The 23,955-nt window shown below is 52.5% G+C and overlaps 1 protein-coding gene across 7 annotated transcripts in view; it reads left to right on the forward strand.

The window, feature by feature from the left end:
• Positions 1–17,157, forward strand: part of NLRC5 (NLR family CARD domain containing 5) — an 87,689-nt gene extending 70,532 nt beyond the window's left edge. For 6 of the 7 annotated variants that reach the window (XM_043599253.1, XM_043599254.1, XM_043599256.1 and 3 more), the window contains exons 34-49: positions 2,856–2,942; positions 3,438–3,515; positions 4,318–4,401; positions 4,728–4,811; positions 6,317–6,400; positions 7,034–7,117; positions 8,861–8,944; positions 10,876–10,959; positions 11,260–11,343; positions 11,479–11,556; positions 12,279–12,362; positions 12,448–12,519; positions 12,795–12,878; positions 14,786–14,869; positions 15,175–15,258; positions 16,086–17,157. In XM_043599253.1, the coding sequence (XP_043455188.1) occupies positions 2,856–2,942; positions 3,438–3,515; positions 4,318–4,401; positions 4,728–4,811; positions 6,317–6,400; positions 7,034–7,117; positions 8,861–8,944; positions 10,876–10,959; positions 11,260–11,343; positions 11,479–11,556; positions 12,279–12,362; positions 12,448–12,519; positions 12,795–12,878; positions 14,786–14,869; positions 15,175–15,258; positions 16,086–16,197 (1,351 nt within the window). In that variant the 3' untranslated portion in view covers positions 16,198–17,157. Of the gene's footprint in view, positions 1–2,855; positions 2,943–3,437; positions 3,516–4,317; positions 4,402–4,727; positions 4,812–6,316; positions 6,401–7,033; positions 7,118–8,860; positions 8,945–10,388; positions 10,473–10,875; positions 10,960–11,259; positions 11,344–11,478; positions 11,557–12,278; positions 12,363–12,447; positions 12,520–12,794; positions 12,879–14,785; positions 14,870–15,174; positions 15,259–16,085 lie in introns of all 7 variants that reach the window. The other variant, XM_043599260.1, reaches the window with a different exon arrangement.
• The last annotated feature ends 6,798 nt before the right edge of the window (positions 17,158–23,955 follow it).

Consider the following 23,955-nt stretch of genomic DNA (forward strand, 5'->3'; position numbering starts at 1 on the left):
GGTGGCTCAGTCGGTTAAGCGTCCGACTTCAGCCAGGTCACGATCTCGCGGTCCGTGAGTTCGAGCCCCGCGTCAGGCTCTGGGCTGATGGCTCAGAGCCTGGAGCCTGTTTCCGATTCTGGGTCTCCCTCTCTCTCTCTCTGCCCCTCCCCTGTTCATGCTCTGTCTCTCTCTGTCCCAAAAATAAATAAACGTTAAAAAAAAATTAAAAAAAAATATTACTCCTAAGTATTTCACCATGGATCTTTAAATATGAGGACATTTTGTACATAATCACGGTTGAATTAGGACACCCAGGAAAGTCAGTGGCAGTTCCTAGTGTCGTGATTACCCAATCCGGTCTGAAAATTCCCATCGTCCCCAAATGGGGCAGCTGGCTCGTTGGACCCATGATCCAGGCAAGGTCCGTGTTGGCATGGGGGGCTCTTAGGACTCTTAATCTGTATCCCCTTCCCCACTTTCCTCTTTTATGCGGGTGACCTGTGGACAAAACCGGCCGTGTGCTATAGACTCCCTTGCCGGCTCTGTGACGTCACTGTGTTTGTTCCTCTAAATCCCTGACTTTCCTGGAATGGAAGTTACATCAGAAGAGGCTCCGTGAGATTCAGCTGCATTTTTGTGTCCAAAAAACTTCCTTTGTGGCCAGTGCTGTGCACCTCTCAGCACAGCCAGTGATGAGGCGTGTGAGTCTGGTTGTTCCCCGAAATAACCTCCTTGTTTCATTACAGTACAATATGCATAACGTGAAATTTACCACCTTAACCATTTTTAAGGGTACAGTTCAGGAGCGTTAAGTACACTCAGGTTGTTGTTCAACCCCACCTCTTTGGTTGAAAAACTGCAATTTCATGCCCCTTGAACAAATCCCCATTTCCCCCTTCCCCAGCCCCTGGCAACTACCATTCTACCTTCTGAATCTATGGATTCGACCGCTCTAGGTCCCTCCTATAAGTGGAATTGTACAGTATTTGTCTTTTTTGTGACTGGCTGATTTCACTCAGCGCAGGATCCTCAGGGTTCATCCATATTGTAGCACATGTCAGACTTTTCCTCCTTTTATTTTATTTTATTTATTTATTTTTTAATTTTTTTTTCAACATTTATTTATTTTTGGGACAGAGAGAGACAGAGCATGAACGGGGGAGGGGCAGAGAGAGAGGGAGACACAGAATCGGAGACAGGCTCCAGGCTCTGAGCCATCAGCCCAGAGCCCGACGCGGGGCTCGAACTCACGGACCGCGAGATCGTGACCTGGCTGAAGTCGGACGCTTCACCGACTGCACCACCCAGGCGCCCCCCTTTTATTTTATTTAAAAAATTTTGTCAATGTTTATTTTTGAGGGAGAGAGAGAGAGAGAGAGACAGCGTGAGTGGGGGTGGGGGCCAGAGAGAGAGGGAGACGCAGAATCCGAAGCAGGCTCCAGACCCCGAGCTGTCAGCACAGAGCCCGACGCGGGGCTCGAACTCACGAACCGCGAGATCATGACCTGAGCTGAAGTAGGACTCTCAACTGACAGAGCCACCCAGACTCCCCATTAATTTCCTTCCTTTAAAAGGCTGGCTGATGTTCCATTGTAGGGACACACCACATCTTGTTTATCTATCCATTCATCCGTCCGTGGACACTTGGGCTGTTCCACCCTTTGGCCACAGTGACTGTGGCCAGTACAGTGACTGTGTTAGTCACTGTGAACATGAGTGTACAAATCTCTCTTTGTATCTCTGCTTTCAATTCTTTTGGGTATATACCCAGAATTGCTGGAGCACCCAAAATAATGCTTTAAATGAAAACTTTCCGTTCCCTAAAAATAACACATACTCGTAGAGATTTGTGGAAAATCCAGATGAACATAAGAAAATAGTACTTTGAAAAAAAATTCAACATAACTTCAAAAGCAGAAATATTTTAAACAACTCTTTTTTTTTTCTGCTTCTAAATTAGTGCATGCACATTGTAGAAAGTCTGGAAAATATTGGAAACTAAGGAAAAAGGGGAAAAACCATTTGTGAGAATTCTACCGTCTAAACAACCAGCCTTAGCATTTAATATATTTTTCTTGTATCTCTGTCTCTCTGTTTCTCTCCATGTTTTCTTCCCTCTCATATTTTTCCTTGTTAAATTTTTTCCTTAAATGTTTATTTATTTTGGGGCGCCTGGGTGGCTCAGTCGGTTGAGCATCCAACTTCGGGTCAGGTCATGATCTCACAGTTCGTGAGTTCCATCCCCATGTCGGGCTCTGTGCTGACAGCTCAGAGCCTGGAGCCTGCTTCCGATTCTGTGTCCTCTGCCCCCTCTCTCTCTGCCCCACCCCTGCTTGTGCTCTGTCTCTCTCTGTCTTTCAAAAAAAATGAATAAACATAAAAAAATGTTTTTAATGTTTATTTGTTTTTGAGAGAGACAGAGACAGAGACAAAGATAGAATCAGAAGCAGGCTCCAGGCTCTGAGCTGTCAGCACAGAACCCGACGTTGGTCTCAAATTCATGAACCCCAAGATCATGACCTGAGCCAAAGTCAGATGCTTAACCAACTGAGCCACCCAGGCACCCCTTCTTTTTTTTAAATACAAATTGAGATGTTTTATATACAATTTTATTTCCTTATCTTTGCCACATAATGCTATCTAGGCCTTTCCTTAAGTCTAAAACTATTGTTTAAAAAAGAATATTTTCTGTTAGGATTGTTACAGTAACTGTCGGAACAAGGATGATGTTAATTTCCTGTTTTATGTTTGTGCGTGGTTGTGTAATTTCATAGTTTTTAAATAAGTCAAACCAAAAAGCCTCCTTGGTCCTCCTCCCACGCCCTCCCCTGCTCAGCCTGGGGGACCTTTATCTCCTTCTGCTTCTGTGACAGGGTGGAGGAACCATGGGTAGGCAAAGCCGGGGTCCTCGCCCTGCTGGAAGTTTGCACCCAGGCCTCAGGCAACATCACGGAAATCAGGTGAGTCGAGGGAGGAGGCTGCTCTGGATGTTTCATCTTTTCAAGACTGTTGGGACCATCCGTACCCTAGACATTGGTCTCTTGGTCTGTGGGCTAACAGCTCTGTCACTAGCAAATTCTCTGGATCCCCAAGATGGCAGGGGCTACACTCACGTGTCGTGACTTATGCAGTAATGAGGCCACCGTGCCAGAAAGAGGAAGGCAGCCGCGGATGCAAAGAGCCGTTGGATCGCGGGGGTGCACGGCCAGGAGGCCGTGCCGCTTGCCTGGTAGCGGCCCCTGGATGACAGTAACGTGCAGTGTGGCTCTATGACCGGAGGCCACAGAGATGACACAGGGCAGCTAAGAGCAGAGGCTGTGGGGTCCCGCTGCCCCGAGTCTGGTCCCTACCGGGTCTGGGAGCTTAGAGTCAGTCGATTGGCAGCCTCAGTCCGGAGCTCAGCCTCCAGGGGAGACAGCTGCAGCCCTCACGCTGGCTACCCCTTCCCTCCTCAGCATTGCCGAGGCCCAGCAGCAACTCTGTCTCCAGCTGGAGTTTCCCCGCCAGGAGAACCCAGAGGCCGTGGCCCTCAGGTGGGACCTAGTACCGGGACCCCCAGACCAGTAGCCGGCGGTGGGGTAGGGGTGGGGGCACCTGCTGCTTCTGATCAATATTTCTCATGCGTCGCTCAGAGTCCTTTGATGTCCAAAGTGTCTAGGTGGCCAGTGAAAGCCGGCCCAACCTGCCTCTCCATGCTCTCCATCCCCACCCCAGATCTTAGTCTCAGCTCCAGTCACCCCCACCATCTTTCACTTCCGCCAACACCACCTTGCTCCCTTTGACCTCAGGGCCTTTGCACAGGCTGTTCCTGGACCAGAATGTTCTCTCTCCCCCTACCCTCTTCCTTCTGATTCACCTGGCTACCCGCCCCCACACCCCATTCTCCAGGTCTCAGCTTAAACACCACTGCTTCAGGAAGGCCCCTCTGAACCCCCAGAAAGAATCAGGTTCTCCCGTGATCCACTCCTACAGATGCTTGGATTCACAGCACCCCGAATCCATGCAGCACATTTTGGAAACTAAAACATCACCCCTTTTAGGTGAATGCACAGCCTTGCACGTGTACATTCTGGGAAATAGATCATAGCTGGAACTCGGCCCCAGCTCACCTTCTTGGCTGGGTCCCCTTGTGCGGTGAACAACCTGCACAGCCACACCAGCTGCCCCATCTGGACCTCTCCTTCATAGCACTTCCCATAAATGAATAGAAAGTTGTGGGACTTCATTTCATTAGCATTTATTTATCCCTCAAAGGAAAGCTCCATGTAGGCAGGGACTGAGTCCCCAGTAGTAACCCAGGTGTTCAGAAACTGCTGCCTCCCTATCTACCTCCAGGTTGGCTCATTGTGACCTTGGGACCCACCACAATCTTCTTGTCTGGCAGCTGATGGAGACATGTGCCAGGCTGCGGCAGCTCAGGTCAGAACCCTGAAACACCTCCTAGGGTCCCGAGGTCTCTGGTCACCCCCGAACCCAGTCCAGGCCACATGGGAGAGGCTGGCCAGTCTGTGATGGGGAGGAGCCGAGCCTGGGGCAGCACTGCTTTCCGTGGCCTTCTTGCTTCCCCAAGCAGGAGAGAATCATACTTGGCCAGTTGAGGAGAGCTCCGGGGTGGCTTAGGTGCCCCCACTGGGAACTCTTGGGTGGCTCTTTTCCCCCTCTTGGCCTCCCCATCTCTATGTGATGGATGCTCCCTGAGGAGCATCCCACCTGAAATCCTCCAGAATATGCTTGTGCCTTTTCAGCTTGTCCCAGGTGAACCTCTGCGACACCAGCTCCCTGCTGCTGCAGAGCCTCCTGCCGTCCCTCTCTGAGCTGAAGACATTCCGGTATGCAGACAAGATGTTCACGCGCCCCCTTGCGCCCCCTTGCTCTGCCCCCGCACTTCCCGCCCTCCCCAGCCCTGGGCTCAGAGGAACTAACTCTGCGCCCCCCGCCCTGGGGGCTGGGACCACTCCGTGGCTCTGGAAAGTCAAGGTGTGTGGTCATCCACATGGCCGTATGGCAGAGAATGATTTCCTTTCCGATGCTTTTTCTTTTTCTTTTTCTTTTTCTTTCCTATTTGAAATAATCGCAAACTAATAAAAGACCGAGAAGCGGTTCCATATACCATTTTCCCAAATTCACCCCTTGTCAATATTTTTTCACCTTTGCTCTTTTTCCCTTCCTCCCTCCTTCCTCATCCCTCCTCTCTGCTCTTCTCCTCTCTCCCTCTCTCTTTTTTCTGAGCCATTTGGAAGCAGTGGCATAAACCTGCCCCTTCCCCCCTTACTATTTCAGGGAATCTCCTAAGAACAAGAACATGCTCTCCCATGACCCAGTAAAAGTGTAAAATGCAGGAAATGTAACATTGGCACATGCTTGTTATCAGAACTACCGTTTTTGTGCCCATTTTGCCAAATGTCCCCATAATGTTGTTTGTTGCGTTTTTTTCCTAGTCCTGGATTTCACCGAGGATCACACACTGCACTTAGTTGTTATTTGCCAACACTAGTTGACAATCTGGAAGGGTCCTTAGGCCTTCTTTGTCGCGCATGATATTGTCATGACATTTACATGCCAGTGATTTTGGAAAACGTCCTTCCATTTGGCTTTGATGTTTCCTCATGTTTAGATGTATGTCCTGCGGGTGGAACAGAAATATCACAGAGGTGATGTTGCGTTTTTCCCTGGAGGCACATGTTGTCTCTTTGTCCCCTGACTGGTGACGGGTAACTGGGATCACCTGGTTAAGCTGGTGTCTGCCAGGTTTCTTCCCTTGCAAGGCGACTGTTTTCCCCTTTCTAATTAACCTGTATCTTGTAGGGCGATACTTTAAGGCTGTGTAAACATCCTGTCCTTCCTCACATTTCCATCTGAAATCTACAGATTTCAACCTCCATTGATAATTCTTGCCTGGGTCAAGTATCAGTATGATGGTTGCAAAATGGAGCTTTTCTAACTTTTCGTTCTCTTTGAATCCAACTGATTGCATCAAGGAGAAGGTGTCCGTTTGGTGCCAGGGCATCTTTAACACCTCTCCAGTACTTGCTACTCGCTTTTGCTGTTGAACTAAAGAGGCAGAGCTCACGGTCAAAGATAGTAGCTAGCTAGACTTCGTGGCTTACATTGTGAAGTTGCTACCTGAAGATGGTTCAGGGAAATGCTCAACTAGTCCATGCTCCTGCCTCCAAGCTATACCTCAGCTTAATGATTCCGTGGCAGGGAGGTTTATGAAGGGAAGGAGGGCCCCTTCCCCCCCGCCCCACCCCTCCTCCTTGCTCTCTGCTACCGGCATTCGGGGTTCTCAAGACCCACAGCCCCTACCTGACCTGCTGCCCTTTGACCCCCACAGGCTGACCTGCAGCTGTGTGAGGTCCGAGGGCCTGGCCCACCTGACATCCGGTCTGAGCCACTGCCTCCACCTGGAGGAGCTGGAGTGAGTCACGGAGCTGGGAGTGGGGAGGTGGGGGGAAGGGGTGACCCAGCTGAGGGTGGTGAGGACAGTTGAGGCTCTGATAAGGCGGGTGGGGGACTCCACCTATCACTTTGCTCCCCGATGAAGCCCAGCAACCCTGGGTGTGGCCTGGGGGAGCTGAGCACTGTCTCCTTGGTCCCAACTTACCACTCACTCAGGGTGACCCTGGACAAATAAATAACTGTGCCTCTCTGGGTTTGGACTGTCTCATGTAAAACAGGGGTCATCCTCTTTCTCTGCCTGGGGTGGCTGTGGGTACCAGGGTACAGTGAGGGCTCCGGGGTGGAAGGGATCACTGCACGTGTGTGTGTGTATGTGTGCGTGTGTGTGTGCGTGTGTGTCCCTTGTCCCCGGCTTCCCCTTTTGCAGCCCTCATCCAAGGCATCCTTTCTCAGCTGGGTCAGCTGTCATGGCCGTGTCTGGCCCTTAGAGCCAGCAGTGCCCTGGCGGGGCCTGGACAAAGATGGTGGTCTAGGATCTGCAGACCCAGAGCTGCCCTCCAGGGGGGGCACTGAGAGACGGAGGGGGCTGATGAGACAGCTCCAGGAGCCAGGGGGCTCGTCGAACACTCACCTCGTACCCGGTCCCTTCCAGCTTGTCCAACAATCAATTTGGCGTCGAGGGCACCAGAGTGCTGATGGGGGTCCTCGAGGGCAAGTGCTGGCTGAAGAGGCTGGAGTAAGTGGTGGTGAATGGTTAAGGGGGGAAGCTGGGGAGGAGTCGGGAGCACGGCCAGGAACCTCTCCATCTCCTGCGACCACAAACTGTGAAATCCCTGGATGGATGCAGGTGAGCCGAATGCCCTCCCTTTTACCTCCTCGCCTGGCTCTGAGTGCCATCAAAGTGCTTGGTCGCTGGAAATAGATACTCGCTCAAACTGACCCACGCCACAAAGGGGATGGATCCTCACTGCCCAGACACCTCTTCCGGTTTCAGATCTGTCATTTCCCAGGGTCTCCTCCCTGACAGGCAGCTCTCCTTGAGCTCTCCAGCTGATGTTTTCCACCTGTCCATCCGTGGCCAAGTGATTAGGGGCACGGACCCTGGTTAGGAGCCACCCCACCTGGGTTCAAGTCTCAGTAAGGTGACCCGCCTGTCCCGGTTTGCCCAGAGCTGAAAGTCCCGCATCCTGGAGACCCCCTCAAATCCAGGCAAGCCAGACACCAGAGAAACCCTTGCTGTGGAGATCAAAGACCCAAAAACCAGCCAGGCTGAAATAAAAAACGCTATAACTGAGATGCAAAACTGACTGGATACAGTCACAATGAGGATTGAAGAAGCAGAGAAGAGAGTAGGTGATACAGGAGATAAAATTATGGGGGACAATGAAGCTGAAAAAAAGAGGGAGAGGAAATTCTTAGATCACAAAGAGAGACTTAGAGACCTGAGTGACTCCATAAAATGAAACAGTATCTGGATCATAGGAATCCCAGAAGAAGAAGAGTGGGGAGAAAGGGGCAGAAGTTTTATCTGAACAAATTATAGCTGAGAACTTCCCTAATCTGGGGACGGAAACAGGCATTCAAGTCTGGGAGGCACAGAGAATGCCCCTTGAAATCAACAAAAACAGCTCAACACCACGACGTAGCATAGGGAAATTTGCAAAGTACAAAGATAAATCTAGGCAAACCAGGACACCTCCTGCTTCCACCTCTGACTGTGTGAGCTCGGGCAAATTACTTAACTTCTCTGTGCTTTTCTCTCCATCTTGACTTTGGAGATAACAGCTGTACCTGCCTCCGTGGGTTGTTATAACGATTAAATGAGATAATACGTATTAAGTCCTTAGAGCCTGGCACAGAGTTCACACTCTACAAGTATTGACTATTATTATTATTATTATTATTATTATTATTATTATTATTCCTCTCCCCTGCCCAGACGGGGGGCCTTAAGGAGTGTGATCCCATGGGTAACAGGTAGTTGGGGTCCAGGAATGGGAGTCCTGTAGCCTTGGCTTCTGTTCCCAGGGCTTCTACTTTCTGTGTGTGGCCTTGAACAAGTTTTCTAATGCTCTGAGCCTCAGTGTGCCTCATCTGTAAAATGGGGGTGATAGGAGTTCCACCTCTCGGGACGGCCCTGAGCTCAGTGCTTAGCCTATAGTATGTGCTCAGTAATAGTATGCTAGTATACAGTTGTTGCTATGATTCCTGGTCAACAGTCTGGGTCCAGTGTGATTTGGAACACAGAACTGTTGCCTGGATGGCCTTAATCCACGCAGAGAAACGGCCTTTGGATTTCCCAGGCAGGTTCGTTTTGTACAACGTGTTTACTCACTGTGGATGTAAGTGGCTATCTTGGGGGTCCCTGGGCATTGCTTAGCACCAAGGCCTCAAGCCCCCAGACCGGACAGGGCCTCAGTCTACCCCTGGGACCCAACCCCAGCCATACCAAGCCCTCCTCTGGCCTCTTCTCTTCCAGCCTCAGCCATCTCCCACTGGGAGGCTCCATCCTGGCCGTGCTCACTCAAAGACTGAGACACATGACCCTCCTGCAGAGCCTCCGGTGAGTGACCAAGTGAGCCCGAGGGAACGAATGGGAGGGCATGCTCCCCAGTTCCACTGGGACCACCCACCCAGGGAAGCACCAGGGGGACTTCCTGAGGACCCTCTGTGGCTCCTCTGCTGGGGACATCGCTGCCCTCCCAGGTCGGTGCCCACTCCTCTTGCCTTTGGATGCCACCAGCTTCCTCCTGGCTACGGAAGTGACCTGAAGGGGTTGGGCCCAAGTCCTGGAACGACCCTTAATGTGCACAAATTCACCCAGTATGACAAGCCCCCAGGTAATACCAAGTCTGGGGGCCACAGACCACACACGTTGAGTAATGAGGGTCTAGACTCAGATCTGGTGACTTTGACATTCTCGCCTTGGGCCCCTGGCCACCTTGATTAACAGATATAACACTTCCTTTTCATGTGATTTTTTTCAAAATATGAAATGTGGTGGCTAAGAACAAACCCCAGCAACAGCACAAAACACTGCTTTGTTTTCACCCAAGTCCCCGCCCCCGATGCTAGCGGTATGGAGTGGGTGGTAAATGCACGGTCAGAGAGTTCTGGAAGCATATCAGATGAGACTAGGTCATTCCATCCAAAATTAATTTCTAGAAAGGCACTTCACTGAAGTTGATTTTGTGAAATGAAAGTAAACAAAACAATCTTCAAAGACTCAACATGGGGCCAAGACAGTTTGCCTCAGCTGTTTTGTTTCGTTTTGTTTCTCCCCCCTCATGGAGGCAGGGCAGGGTCAGGGTGCAGAAAAGACAATAAACTGGCTTTATAGAAAAGCCCAGCATTTGCATAGATTAGAGCACCTATGCCCTAGAGAAATGATTTGCCTGAATTGCAGAGCCCACGTGAACTTGGCATTCAGCCGGCTGGAGATCCCTGGTACAGAGGCTGAGGCAAAGCTTGACCCAACCAGAGAATGTGGCCACTGCTTCCAGGAGCGGGGGGGGGCTCCAGGCTTTCATTTCCACTTTGCCTGGGAGTCACTAGGAGACTTTGGCCAGTCATGGCTCCTCCCTGGTCCTCTGTTTTCTCATCCAGACTTTGGGTACAGTCATGCCCACCTCGCCTGTCCCCCTCCCCAACCCCTGAGGTTTAGTGACGGCCACATGGGTTCCTGGTTATGTAAAAGCTTTGTGTTTGTTTGGTTTTTTTTAAATGTTTTATTTATTTCTGAGAGAGACAGAGCATGAGTAGGGGAGGGGCAGAGAGAGAGGGAGACAGAATCCAAAGCAGGCTCCAGGCTCTGAGCTGTCAGTGCAGAGCCTGATGTAGGGCTCGAACTCACGAACCGTGAAATCATGACCTGAGCTGAAGTCAGCTGTTTAACCGACTGAGCCATCCAGGCGCCCCTGGATGTGTAAAAGCTTTGTAAACTGTAGAGTTCTTAGCGCAGCACCTGCAAAGGCCTCTGCTCCCCACTAAGGCCTCTGCTTCTCCAGTCTGAGCAGGAATGGCGTTTGTGATGTCGGCTGCCACCCCCTTTCCGTGGCTCTCAGAGCTGCCACCAGCTTGGAGGAGCTGGAATGAGTTGCCTGTCCCTCCCCCAACCCAAGACAACTTTGGCAGGGTCAGATGGTAAAAGCAAGGGGCTCCCTGAGAGCACGCTTCCCTGCTTAGTCCCATGACCTTCACCCACTTCCCCACTGCATGACCCCAGACCAAGACCACCAGGAGACCCCGAGATAGGATGCGAGTGTGGATTGCAGCAAGAGGGATTCAGGTCAGACATCAGGGAGAACATTCTAAACAGAAGACAGGAGTTGGAAGTCCTCACCCAACACAGAGTGAGGGGACTCTCTCGGTGTGAGCTGAGGCCTCTCTCCAGACTTCAGCCTCCTCTTCTGTTCTGGGAGGGGCGGGGGCACGGACAAAATGACATGGGTGGTGGGCTGCTGGTTCCAGATCATCTCCTGTTCTCTCTCCAAGCTTGAGCCACAACCAGATTGGAGACACCGGTGCCCAGCTCTTAGCTGCTGTCCTGCCGTGGCTGCCGGAGCTCAGGAAGATAGAGTGAGTGGCCGGTCCTGCTGACAGGGCCCCTCAGTGGCCACACCACGGCCGGGGTGGACGCTGGCCCCCGCCTCGGGCTGACATTCCTCCCCCAGACCTCAGTGTGCAAGTGGTGGGGCTGGGTGGCCTCCTGGCCCTGCCAGCTTTGGGACCTTTAGTTGGCCCAGGCCCCGTTCCTCTCTGGTCCTTTCTGCCCCCATCAGGCTGGGAAGGTGTGTGGCAGGGATGCTGGCTCTTGGGGCCTTAAGCAGGTGGGGGGACGTGGGGTGTCCAAGAGCCTAACGCCTGCCCCGCCCTCAGCCTCTCAGGAAATGGCATTGGCCCAGCTGGGGGAGCGCGGTTGGCAGAATCTCTCGCCCTTTGCAGGCACTTGGAGCAGCTGATGTGAGTATGAGTGCCAGTGGCCCTCTGTGTCCCCACCGCCCTCCTGGCCTTTGTGTCCCCCACGTGGGCACAGGGCAGTGCAGGGGTCCGGAGCAGACCAGCCCCCTGCTCAGACTCATCCCTCTCCTCTTGTAGGCTTGGCTGCAATGCCCTGGGGGATGCCACAGCCCTGGGGCTGGCCCAGGGACTGCCTCGACACCTGAGAATCCTGCAGTGAGTGTCCCTCTGCCTGGGGCTGGTGCAGGGCTGGCAGGGAGGGGTTTCCTGGGAGCAGTGGGGGACCAAGGCCCCCACTGGCCCAGCTGCCCTGCCTTAGGTCAGACTGTGGTACATGTGCTGGGGCTGCTTGTCCCCACCCTGCCCGCTCCTCGCCTGGCTCTGGAGTCCGGGGCAGGGCTGTCAGGAGACCTAGCCTAGTCCCCGGTTGCCACCAGCCCCTTACTGGCCCTTGGCCTAGCCACTACCCCTTCTGAGTCTCGGTTTCCTCACCTTCAAAAGAAGTGTAATAGTCTCAGCTCTGAGCCAGTCTGTGAGGGTGAGTGAGGGCGCGTCGGCAAAGGGTGACTCCGGAGAAAAACCCCAGTTCGTGCCCACGGTCTCGTTTGAGCCTCACAGCAGCCCCGCGGCCGCGGTTTCTAGTTGTTCCATTTTCCAGGCAAGGGAACTAAAGCCAAGAGAGGCATGGAGAGCTTACCTTACTTACACAAGAAAGAGCCAGGCCTTGAACTTGGGATCTCAGACCCCAAAGCCAGGGCCCTTAATACCCGCCCAGGTCCTGTGTGGATGGGGAGGCGGTCGGGGCGTGGCAGGCACCCAGAGACCATGTAAGGTCTGATGGTGCGGCCTGAAACAATGCTGAGTGTGGGGGATCTGGGAAGGTTCCCAATTCCCACACTGGTCCCCCACGCCCCACTCACCTCCTCCCCTTTCTCCAGCCTGCCATCTAGCCGTCTGGGCCCAGAGGGGGCGCTGAGCCTGAGCCAGGCCTTGGATGGATGCCCATATGTGGAAGAGGTCAGGTGAGTAGGGACCATGGAGCCTGGGCAGAGGGGCAGGCCAGGGAGATCTGGGGACTCCTCTCACAGGTGTCTCCCTGCCCTACAGCTTGGCAGAGAACAGTCTGGCCAGAGGGATCCCACAATTCTGTCAGGGGCTCCCACTGCTGAGGCGGATAGAGTGAGTAGCCTCTCCTGACTACCTGGGGGGGGGGGGGGCTGGGACGGGGTGGGGGGAGCCCTTCTCTGGCACCTGGGAAGGCCTTTGAAGTGACAGGGGCCTCAGGGGTAGGGGAGTCTGGAACAAAAAGGGGCACCTTCCTAAGACTCCCACCCTGCACCGCACCCTGGCCACTCCTCTCCCTCCCGTTCTGATTGCAAGGTGGGCAGAGGCGGGCTGGCGGGAGGTGCCCCCGACTCAGACACCCTCCATCCCATCCCCTTCTCTGTCCCCAGCCTGGTTTCATGTGATATTGACGACCACACTGCCAAGCCCCTCACTGCCAGCCTGCTTCTCTGCCCGGCCCTGGAAGAAATTCTGTGAGTACTTGCAAGAAGCCTAAGCTGGGGGGCGCCTGGGTGGCGCAGTCGGTTAAGCGTCCGACTTCAGTCAGGTCACGATCTCGCGGTCCGTGAGTTCGAGCCCCGCGTCAGGCTCTGGGCTGATGGCTCGGACCCTGGAGCCTGTTTCCGATTCTGTGTCTCCCTCTCTCTCTGCCCCTCCCCCGTTCATGCTCTGTCTCTCTCTGTCCCAAAAATAAATAAACGTTAAAAAAAAAAAAAATTTTAAAAAAAAAAGAAGCCTAAGCTGGGAAAAGCAGGCATCGGGGGCTTGGCCTGCCCGCCAGTCACTGTACAGCCTAGAGCTGGCCCCTCCCTCCCTGGCCGTCCCCGTCTATAAACGGGGAAGGCCATTCTTGCTTAAGCCTCTTCTGGAGGAAGTTTCAACATGTGGGCTGTGAGTGATGTTGGGCAAATTCATTCAGCCTCTCTTGCCCATTTCCCCACCTCTGGAATGGTGGGGGTGGGGCTGGGTGGGGCAGGGAGGGAGGCCGGCCCCTCTCTAAAGGCTCTTTGCCCCTGACCTTCCCTTTGGGAGGCGGCTGGATAGAACACCTCACCCGGTTTACAGGGCCTTCATTTACAAACCACCGGTTCGTAGTGAAGAATGGCCCAAACCAGCATGCCCCTGACCTGCCCGCGGGCCATGTGCACCTTGGCAATCAGAGGCGCTCCGACCTTGGGGAGCACTACACTGCCAGGACTAGCCTGGGACCCTGACCACACAATGGGAGAAAATGGCGTCTCCTGAAATACAGGACACAAGTGATTCTAAGACGATTTTAGGTTTGCATCGTAAAGGTTTCAATCCTTCTCATTACATGAGACCAAAGACAAAGTGTCAGATCAGTGCTAAGGCATTCTCCCTTATTTATTTATTTTTTTGCTTAATGAGTCAAGAAATATTGTATGTGACCACGAAGCAGATACTTACTTCATACCAAAGATAAATCAGAGATTAGTCAGTTAGCCTCACTGTCATGGTCTTGAAATATTTCCGTGCCGGAGAGTAAATTTCCCAGTGTTAGAATTTTCTCTGCTTCAGTTTCTCTTCATGGTTCTCCCTTTTTAACCAGCAGGGGGCAGGCCACCGGCTCATCACCCTCAAAAAGAACCTAGGTTCCAGCTGGAAGTTAATACTGTTGTCTGCACTGCGTTTATCCTTATAACTACCTTCCTTTTCTTTTATTTATGTATTTATTTTTTTAATGTTTATTTTTGATAGAGAAAGAGAGAGAATGAGCAGGGAGGGGCAGAGAGAGAGGGAGTCACAGAGTCTGAACAGGCTTCAGGCTCTGAGCTGCCAGCACAGAGACCGATGTGGGGCTCGAACTCGTGAACTATGAGATCACGACCTGAGCCGAAGTTGGACGCTTCACCGACTGAGCCACCCAGACGCCCCATAACTACCTCCTATTTAGGGTTGTGAACACAGGTTTTCCATTGATGGTGGTGATAACCATTCCCTAAGATTAATTTCTTGAAGTGAAAAAAGCAGGGTGGGGGTGAGGACTGCTTTAAGAAAAATATGACACAAAAGTAGAATACAGGAGGTGCATGGATAGAGCAAAAATTATGATAGAGGCACCTGCGTGGTGGAGGTTTGGACCCTGGCGTTATTGCTGCAGACCGTGTGCTCTGAGTTGTCTGCACAGCCAGCTCCTGAGCTGTCTGGGGTCTTGAGGCATGACCAGTTGGAAAACGGGGTTCAGGAGTGGAAGGGACTACCCGTGCTCCGAAGTCTTTGGGGAGGCCACACAAGCACTCCATCTTGGCCTTTCTGGCACCTGCGTGGCAGCCCCCCATCGTGGGCCGCCAGGCCTCCCTGTCTCACCCCTCGGCCTCCCTGTTCTCCTGCCGCTGACCTTAGGTCCCCTACCCTGCAGGCTGTCCTGGAATGTGCTCGGGGACGAGGCGGCTGCCGAGCTGGCCCGGGTCCTGCCGCGGATGGGCCGGCTGAAGAGAATGGAGTATGACGGGCACCTCCTGGGAAACCAGAAGGAGGGGAGGGCACGAAGGGGAACCCGCATCCTGGGGAAAGCTGAGAGGCCACTGGGTCAGGCCCCTGCCTGCAAGGAAGCCCTCACTGAGTTGCACACTCTGCTCCAAGCCCGTGCCGACTTTCACTCTCCCTGGGTCCCCGCCTTTGGCTTTCCCGCTGCACTGTTGTCTGTTGGGTTCCGTTGGGCCTGGGGTGGGGGGGATATAGGGAAGCCCATCCCCCACACTCATGCCAGTTTCTCTCTTTCCCTTCTCTCTGCTCTCTGTTGGGAAGCCTGGAGAAGAATCGGATCACAGCTTGTGGAGCCTGGCTCTTGGCTGAAGGGTTGGCGCAAGGGTCTGGCATCCAAGTCATTCGGTAACAAGGGCTCACAGGGGCAGAGATGGTGGGTGGGAGGCCACACCAACCTCTACAATGTAAGGGGACTGACTCCCTGTGGGAGGGGGCAAGACCCGGGCTGGGGATTAACAGAGGGGACTTGCATCACTCCACCAGGAATTAGACAGCAAGCAGACCTCGATCAAATCCCAGCTCTGCCATTTGCCAGTTATGCAACTTTGTGCCAGGAATTCAACCTCTCTTCTCCTCAGTTTTCCCCATCTATAAAATGGGGTCAACGATAGTATCTACCTCAGAAAGTTTCTAGGAGGACTAGACGATTATATGAAGCACTGAGCACAATGCCTAGCACGTAGTAAGCACTTAAAATTATATAATCAGAGCCACCACGTACAGTTTTAGAGGCTGTGCACTGCACAAGGGCATTGCCACCAAGGGACATCATTTATATAGTTGACATTTTGAATTTCTAGTAAATGGTAGTGAAGTGTCTCGTGCTATGGAAATCGATATCTTATGACAGTTTCAAATGATGGAAGTAGAGTGTCTTGAAGAAGATAGTTTTTCCCTCTTCGCCCAAATGTGTCGTAAGAGCCTGGCCCCGGCTGGGATCGCTAGCGCCCAGAGATGGAGACCAAGTGGGAGAAGTCGGGAGGTGGGTGTGGAGGACACCCTCTCCCGAGGGTGGCCGTGCTCGTCTAATACCTGCCTCTGCCAGGTAGCCCTGGGCATGGCTCTCCCCCTCGTGGGCTTGGGTCTCCCCATCTGTAGATCAAACGGGGGATGGAGACAAGAGAATGAGTGAGCAACTCCTAGACCTGAGTGCCTGCCTCTGTGCCCTGCAGCCTCTGGAACAACCCCATTCCCCCCGACACGGTGCAGCGTCTGCAGAAGCAGGAGCCCAGGCTGGACTTTGCTTTCTTTGACAAGCAGCCGAAAGCCCCTTGGGGTACTTGATGGCCCCCTCAAGGTCCTTCGAATACAGCCAAGTGAAGCCAGCTTCCACCCACCAGGACTGAGGGCTCGGGAAAAGAGCCGCAGCTGGGTCCCCCTGTATGCTGCCCTAGGAGGGCGGGGCCTATTTGTCTTGCTACAGTCTTCAAGAAGGGCCCAAAGCCTGGTGTGGCCAATAGACTACCCTGCATCACATGTGATATTCATGAGCAGTCGGGGACATGTCGCACAATGAGAGTGTCGTGATGTGATGGGTGACACAGGTCGCCCGTGGCAGAATTCTGTGTGGCGTTACATAGAGCTTGCGGTGTGGCCTCGGGGTCAGTGTCATGGGTCCTAGCACCACACGTGGCAGGACATATGATTTGTGGCTCATAGATGGCATGTGCTAGCTGCTCATATCGTAGGATATGTGCTGGCAGGATACCCTCAGGCTGGTACAAAATCTAATTTATTACTTTTTAAAGGCAAGTATGTATTTATATATTGCATTTCCAGAGCATCTAAGCTAGGGAATGTCCTCCACCCAGAACTGGGGATGGGGAGAGGTGTCCAAGCACTGATCAGCCCAGTGGCCTGAGAACCAAGCCAGGGACTCAGCCCTGAGGCTTTTGGATGAGTCCCCTCCTGCCTCAAGCCTCAGTTTTCCCATTTGTGAATGGGATGACTCCCTCCTCTTAAACACTGGCTTCCAAGGACTTTGGGCCCAGGGCTAGGTACAGTCCGTGGGAATGGACAGGCCTACTCTGACCTATGTAAGGGAAGAAGCCAGGTCTAAGGGTGTGGGGATAGGCACTACCAAGATAATCAAGCAAGGCCACTGGGTCCAGTCACTACCTCAGCAGGATCCGGGTGAGTTCCCAGGGGCTGCACGTGCTACGTAATATTCTTGTTGCTTCCAAGGACGGCCCTGCTACACTGTAAGCCAAATTTGACCAATAAATGTGGATCGTGTTAACAGCCTCTACCCTGAGTCTGATGTATCCTGGTAACTCACCAAGGTCAGAAGTGGTTCACCCCCTGCCCCAGGGACTGGAGAGTAGGACATACGACAGAGAGATGAACTGAGAGGAGCACTGGCCTGGGAGTCAGGAGACATGGGCTTAACTCCAGACTCTGTCTCCATATGGTCACGGGCTCGTGGGCAAGTTGCCTTCTCTCTCCTGACTCAGCTGTACTATGCGGGTATTATAGAAGCTCGAAGTGTTAGAAACATTCTTTGTTGGACCTGCATTATATTTAAACTCTTTTTGGAATCAATTGTCAGTATTTAAAATTGGGAACTTTTACATGAAAATCTAGATTTTCAGCTTTTGTTAGGTGTTGGTCCCACATTCTCACTCAAGAGTAATCCGGGGAGTCATATGACCATGCCCTTTGGATATGACACATACCTCCCAGTTTGCCACAGTCCCCACCACTCCCTGATGTATCACCCCTCCCTTTTGCTGCTTGCCTGGCAGTCCTTGTGAGAGCCTAGAATCTCCTGGCCTAGAGGGGTCCACTGGTGGGTGGAACATTAAAAACATGGCTTTGGAAGTCAGATGGGCATGGAATGGACTGTGACTTGACTCCTTGCTGCTGGTCTTTGAAGACAAGAACTATTTCTGGACAAGGGTTAGTAACCACCCCCGCCCCCCAACACCCAGGACCTTTGGAGGCACCCAGGAAACATGGTATACAAAATCCCTAATAGGCAGTGGGTAACGGTTTATTGCTATTTCTCTTCTCCTTTTAGGGTTGAATATATACGAGGTGAAGAGATGCTTGGAATGACAGGAGAACAGCACCCACTCTCCGTCACCTGCCTGTGGGTTGAACAAATTGATCACAGGGCACCTTCCCCCAGAGCTGCACCCCATTGTGAAAAAGCGGGCAGACAGGGTGCAGTTACAGCTTAGCGCCACTAGAGGGCAGGTTGGCCCACTGGTGATTCCTGAGATTACTTCCTATTGGACCCAGAATGAAGTTAAGAGGTGATGCTAGGGGCCTGTCCCACCTGGCCTAGGATCCTGGGATACTCTGCCTACTAGTGGTTCACCTGGGTGGCTCAGTCCTGACCTTTGCCGCTCTCCATGTTGTCTCCGGTCCCCCGCCAAGCACGAGGAGAAAGTCCTCCGGCCAAGTGCCAAGCACCCACACCCCACACGAGGACACTCTTATCGGGCTAGGGTCAGGGCACACCTGGCACCGAATGGGGCCATGATCCTGGTCATGGGGGAGGGGATGGGCAGGCAGAGGTTCTAACAAGTTTCCCCAGAAAACTGGAACCCCAAATGCTATCTCTCCTCCCTGGGAAATGATGCCAAGTTGACTCTGGATCCTTCACACCAAGCGGGGGAGGGGTGCTTGTACTGTCCTCTCTCTGTGCCCAAAACTGGAGTATGAGTCCCTCAAAGCCTGACGGTGACTTTCCCAGGAAGTCATGGCTGAGGAAGGAACAGGGCACCAACCAGAAGCTCCAGGCCAGATGAAATGCACACCAGGAGAGCCCGGAGCTCAGGGATGCTCTTCATTTGCTGCTTATTCGTTTTACATTTTCCTCCTTCTCTCCCTTTCAGCTCTGGCCAAGTTCTAAACCCCAAGAAACTTTCAGCAGCTGCCCTGAGATAAACCGAATGTTGGGCGCTGCAGAGCTGGCTGGGCCCGCTACGGGCGGTGTGCAGGCACCTCGTTCCTTTTATTAATCTTCCTCTGCAGCCACCTGCTTGCTGGAGGCCTGGACTGTTTTTCTACCCAACACCGATGAGGTCCAGTCTCCCTGCCCCCTTCCTCCGAAAAGTAAGCTGTTTAAATAGACGCATGAAACAAATACAATTCAAAGAAAAGTGAGGCTGTGGCCAAGTGAGCAGGGTAATGAACATGGCGCTCGCTCCCGATTTCTGTCCGTGAATTTTCTCCCCAAGAATGTGAGCCGGCTGGTAAGTACTCTCGTCTGTCCGCAAGGCTGGGAGAAGCTCATTTTGCTACTTTGTCACTTGGCCTCTGTCCTATGGTTTTACAGATTGAACATCCACCTTTCTGATGGGCGTCACAGAATCTCCCTTCCTATCCCCACAGGCCGCAAATCCTCCCCAGTTGCCCCTTCCATCCTGGCCCCAAACACACACGTCTGAAATCCACCGTCCAGGCCACTGCTTCTTGAACTATAGAATCACAGTTACGGAAACTGTAATGTGCGTCGAATCATCTGGGGATCTTGTTAACAAGCAGATTCTGGTTCAGCAGATGTTGGGCAGGGCCTAGGATGCTGCATTTCTAAGAGCCCCCACGTGATGTCTATACTGCTGGACCACACTCAGCTTTGCAAGGCTATCAACCAGTGAGTGGGTCTCAACCCTGTCTGTGCATTAGAATCACTTGGAGAACTTTTTTTAAATGCCTTTTTAAAAATTTATTTATTTGTTTTGAGAGAAAGAAAGCATAAGCAGGGGAGGGACAGAGAGAGAGAGAGAGAGAGAGAGAGAGAGAGAGAGAATCCCCAGCAGGCTCCCCACTGTCAGCATGGAGCCTGATACAGGGCTCGAACCCATGTTCACACAAGATCATGGCCTCAGCCAAAACCAAGAGTCAGAGCCTCAACCGATTGGGCCCCCAGTCTCCCCTAAAATGCCTTTTAAAAAAAACAGAGTATAGTATTTAGGGGCAGCTGGGTGACTCCGTCAGTTGAACATCCAACTCTTGGTTTCAGCTCAGACCATGATCTCACGGTTCATGGGTTCGAGCCCCCGATCCGGCTCCGTGCTCTCAGCGTGGAGCCTGCTTGGGATTCTCTCCCTTTCTCTCTACCTCTGTCTCTCTCTCTCTCAAATAAATAAATACACCTTAAAACACACACACACACACACACACACACACACACACACACACACATTATTTAGAAAGCTCCCCAGGCAATGCTAACGTGCAGCTGTGGGTGTGGAAGGCAAGACAAGACTTTATACCTGGACCCCTTCTTTTGTCCCAAGGGCCCTCTCTTTCCAGATGAGGACACTGAGACCCAGAGATTTTTCCTGACTTGTCCAAAGGCACATAGCTAGTAAGTGGTAGCACCGGGAATCAAACCTACGTTTCATGACTTTTTCCCCCTTTCCTGTTTCAGTGAGCCACAACGGTCCCACAGCACTGTATGAGTGCGAACATGTAGGCTAAGGACCTGCATACATTGTGAAACGATCAACACAATAAGTGTATTTAACATCCAGGATCTCACATAGTTACCAAAGAAAACTGAGAAAGAAACAAATGGCTTTTTCCCTTGAGATGAAAGCTCCTAGGATCCACTCCCTTAACCACTTCCAAATCTTGTGACTCAGTTCCACAGGTGCAGCCCCAGTTTCCCCATCTGTACGGTGAAGGGATGAGCAAACTGAGACAAGGCACGAATACCTACTTTCCCAAGTGCTGCAAAGGTGACCTGATGGTTAACTCTCCCTCGGGGAGGGTTCTGAACCCTCTGTCACCTGCCTTGCCTGGTTATTGTCCTGTAGGATTTCCACCATCCACGACGTCCTCTAGACCCAAAGCCGTAATCTCAGCAAAAAGCTACCCTGTTTTACGAAGGAGAAAATGGAAGCCCAGAGAGGAACGGGACTTGCCAAGGTCACACGGGGAGTATTCAGTGGGGCTTCAATTCCAGTCGTGGAACAAGCAGGAAGTTGAGGTGGTCCTGGCTGGGGATTTAACTGGTCTGCAGGTCTGTGTGTTCCTCAGAGAGCACCCCCCCGCCACAACCCCCACCCCAGTCTGGAGGGCTGTGCAGTCTACCTTGTGCTCCCAACCCCCTCCCATGGCCAAGGCCAGGCCAGAGGGTGGTGACCCCAGCCAGAGCTGGACACGCCCAGAGCTGGACACACCCTCTGGACACATCCAGAGCTTCCTGGGAAAGACCTGACAGTGGCTGCTTTGGTAAAGCTCCTCCCAGGGCTGGTCTCAGGAAGTTCTGGGGACAGCTGGTCCTCCGGTCCGCCCTCCCGCCGCAGCCACCCTGATGAAGCACCCCACCCCTACCCCATGTGTCTCCCAGCTTTCAGAGCTGGCGTCCTCCCTGACCCCGGGCCTTGGAAACCATGCCTTGTTGTTCATCCCACACAAACTCCAGCCCTGCCCTGGCTGCCCAGAAAGTGACCTTTCCCCTAAGGAGCAGGCCACCAAAAAAAGGAGCTTTCACTTGAGAACAATCCAACTGGGGTCCCCAGGTTGAGTTCCTAGGACAGAAGCATCGGTTTCCCCAGCTGCTCCTGTGGTTCCCCACCCCCCACACAAATATTTCAGTGTAAGGTTGGGTCCGATGGAGGTGTCTGGGGCTGACTGAAAGGGCAGGGGAGCCCGGGCATCCTGACCGGAGAAGGGGGCATCCCTGCGTTACAGTGACCACAGCCCTGGGACCTAAAAATAGTCAGAACAATGCACCAGCCCTGGTGTCTAGGCGTGCTTGGTACTGTGCTAGCCACATAAGGGTCTCACTGAATTCCCACAAGCATCCCCAGAAGCAGATACAAGTCTATCCTTACATTTTACAGAAGAGGAAACTGAGGCCCAGAGAACTGAGTGATCGCACCAGGCAATAACTAGAGCGGCTGGGATTCAAACCCACAGCCATGACTCTGCCTGAAGCCTGGCACTGGAGTCAGCCATGAGATTCTTGAGGGGCTGTCTCCTTCATGAATATATCTCCATATCAATTCCCTGTGGCAGACGGTATTTTCCAAAGATGGCCACCACAATTCCTCCCATCCCACATGCTCTCCCTACAGTGTGACAGTGACAGTCCTCTCACTGAGAGGCGGGTCTATGGAGGGAGCTGGTAACTACGGCAGAAGTGACATGATGTGACTTGCAAGGCTAGGTTCTATAAAAGATAACAAGGCATCCACCTGGTTCCCCTGGGATGCTCACTCTTGGAACCCAGCTGCCATATTATGTGGAAGTTCAGGCCGCACGGAAGGGTCGTGGGTAGGTGTTCCGGCTGACGGTTCCAGCTGAGGTCCCAGCTGACAGCCGGCATCAATTGCCAGACATACGCCTTCTAGATAACTCCAGCCCCTGTCATGGTCTGACTGCAATTGTTTGAGAAATTCTAAGCAAGAACCACTCCCACTGAGCTCAGTGACCCCCAGAGCCATGAGAGACCATAAAGTTTGGGGTGATTTGGATGCAGCATAAATAACTGGGACCCCTTCCATCCTCTACCCCCTCACACATCCCTGAGGCCAGCCAGGGCCCGGTACACAGGCAGTACCTTCACGTGTCTGTAATTCACAAACACACTGAAGTGTACAGGCAGCCCTGGTTATTCCGATCTGTTTGTCCCGACAGCCTGGACTGTGGAAATAAACACCCAGACGGCAGGTGTTTTACATACTAGGCCAATTTGGGGAAATTGAGGGCTCCTGCTTGCGCAGTGAGGTCTCTACCAGGGCAAGGAAAGACGTCCTCCAACATTTTGCTCTAACGGCCTTACGTTGTGTGTGGATCAAGGACAGAGGGTAAGACACTTGGCCTTAATCAGTTGACCTCTGGCCTCTCCTCTTTTTAAAAAATGCTTATTTATTTTTGGCGGGGGCAGAGAGAGAGGGAGACAGGATCCGAAGCAGGCTCTGCACTAACAGCGGCAAGCCCGGTGCGGGGCCCGAACTCACGAACCCATGGGATCATGGCCTGAGCCGAAGTCAGACGCTTAACCGACTAAGCCACCCAGGCGCTCAGACCTCTGGCTTCTCCTAATCCCTGACTTTCTTTTAGACAGCTTTGTTGAGACATAACACTCACCCCTTTAAGGGTATACAAGTGAATGATTTGAGTATACCTACAGTTGTTCAACCATCACTATAATTTCAGAGCATTTTTAATCACCGCCCCCCCCCCCCAAGAAATCCCATAGTAATAGCAATTAATTACTCCCCAGTCTCCTCCCAGGCCTAGACAGCCACTAGGCTGCCTTCTGTCTCTGTGGATTTGTCTAGTGTGGACATTTCACATAAATGGAATCATACAATATGTGATCTTTAATGACTGGCTGCTTTCATTTACCATAATGTTTTCAAAGTGCGTTCATATTTACCTTTCTATGGCTGAATAATATTCCATTGTGTGGACAGGCCACATTTTGTTTATCCATTCATCTGTTAATGGGCATTTGAGTCATCTCCACTTTTTGGCTATTCTGAACCATGCTGCAATGAACCTTTGTGTATGAGTTTTTGCGTGGACATATGCTTTCATTTCCTTCGGGTAAATTCCTAGGAGTGGAATTGCTCTGATCCCTGGCCTTTGTCTTCTGTCCATTAGGCCAGGGATCCAGTATCTTCTTCACCCTGGGTAGGCCCACATACCTCATCCTTCAGGGCTTCTAGAGGAAGCCTGATTTCCACGCTGAGTTGGGTCTTCTATGCCACCCCACCTCCAGCCTTTGCACTTTTCACACAATAATACGATTGCAACTTCAGGGGAGGGGACTCTGCTTGGGTTCACCATTGTCTGTCCCAGTGCCTGTCTCTTCTGTGGCTCTGGGGCAAGGAGAGGAAAGGGAATCTGGGGGCCAGATCAATCAGGAAAGGCTTCCTGGGGGAGGTGGGGCTGGAGCTTGGTCTAAGAATGCCTATGGATTGGTTTGCCCCACAGCTGGGCTGAGGGCTTTGAGGACTTTGGTGGAGGAAAGATGAGGAGAGCTGGGAAAAAAGAAGGATGGATGGGGGTGGGGGTGGGGGGACAGGCAGGCAGGCAGAGAACAAAGCTCAGAGCCCTGGGGTTTTTCGGTGG

This window comes from Prionailurus bengalensis, chromosome E2 (genome assembly GCF_016509475.1).
Source record: "Prionailurus bengalensis isolate Pbe53 chromosome E2, Fcat_Pben_1.1_paternal_pri, whole genome shotgun sequence".
NCBI classification, from domain to species: Eukaryota; Metazoa; Chordata; class Mammalia; order Carnivora; family Felidae; genus Prionailurus; species Prionailurus bengalensis.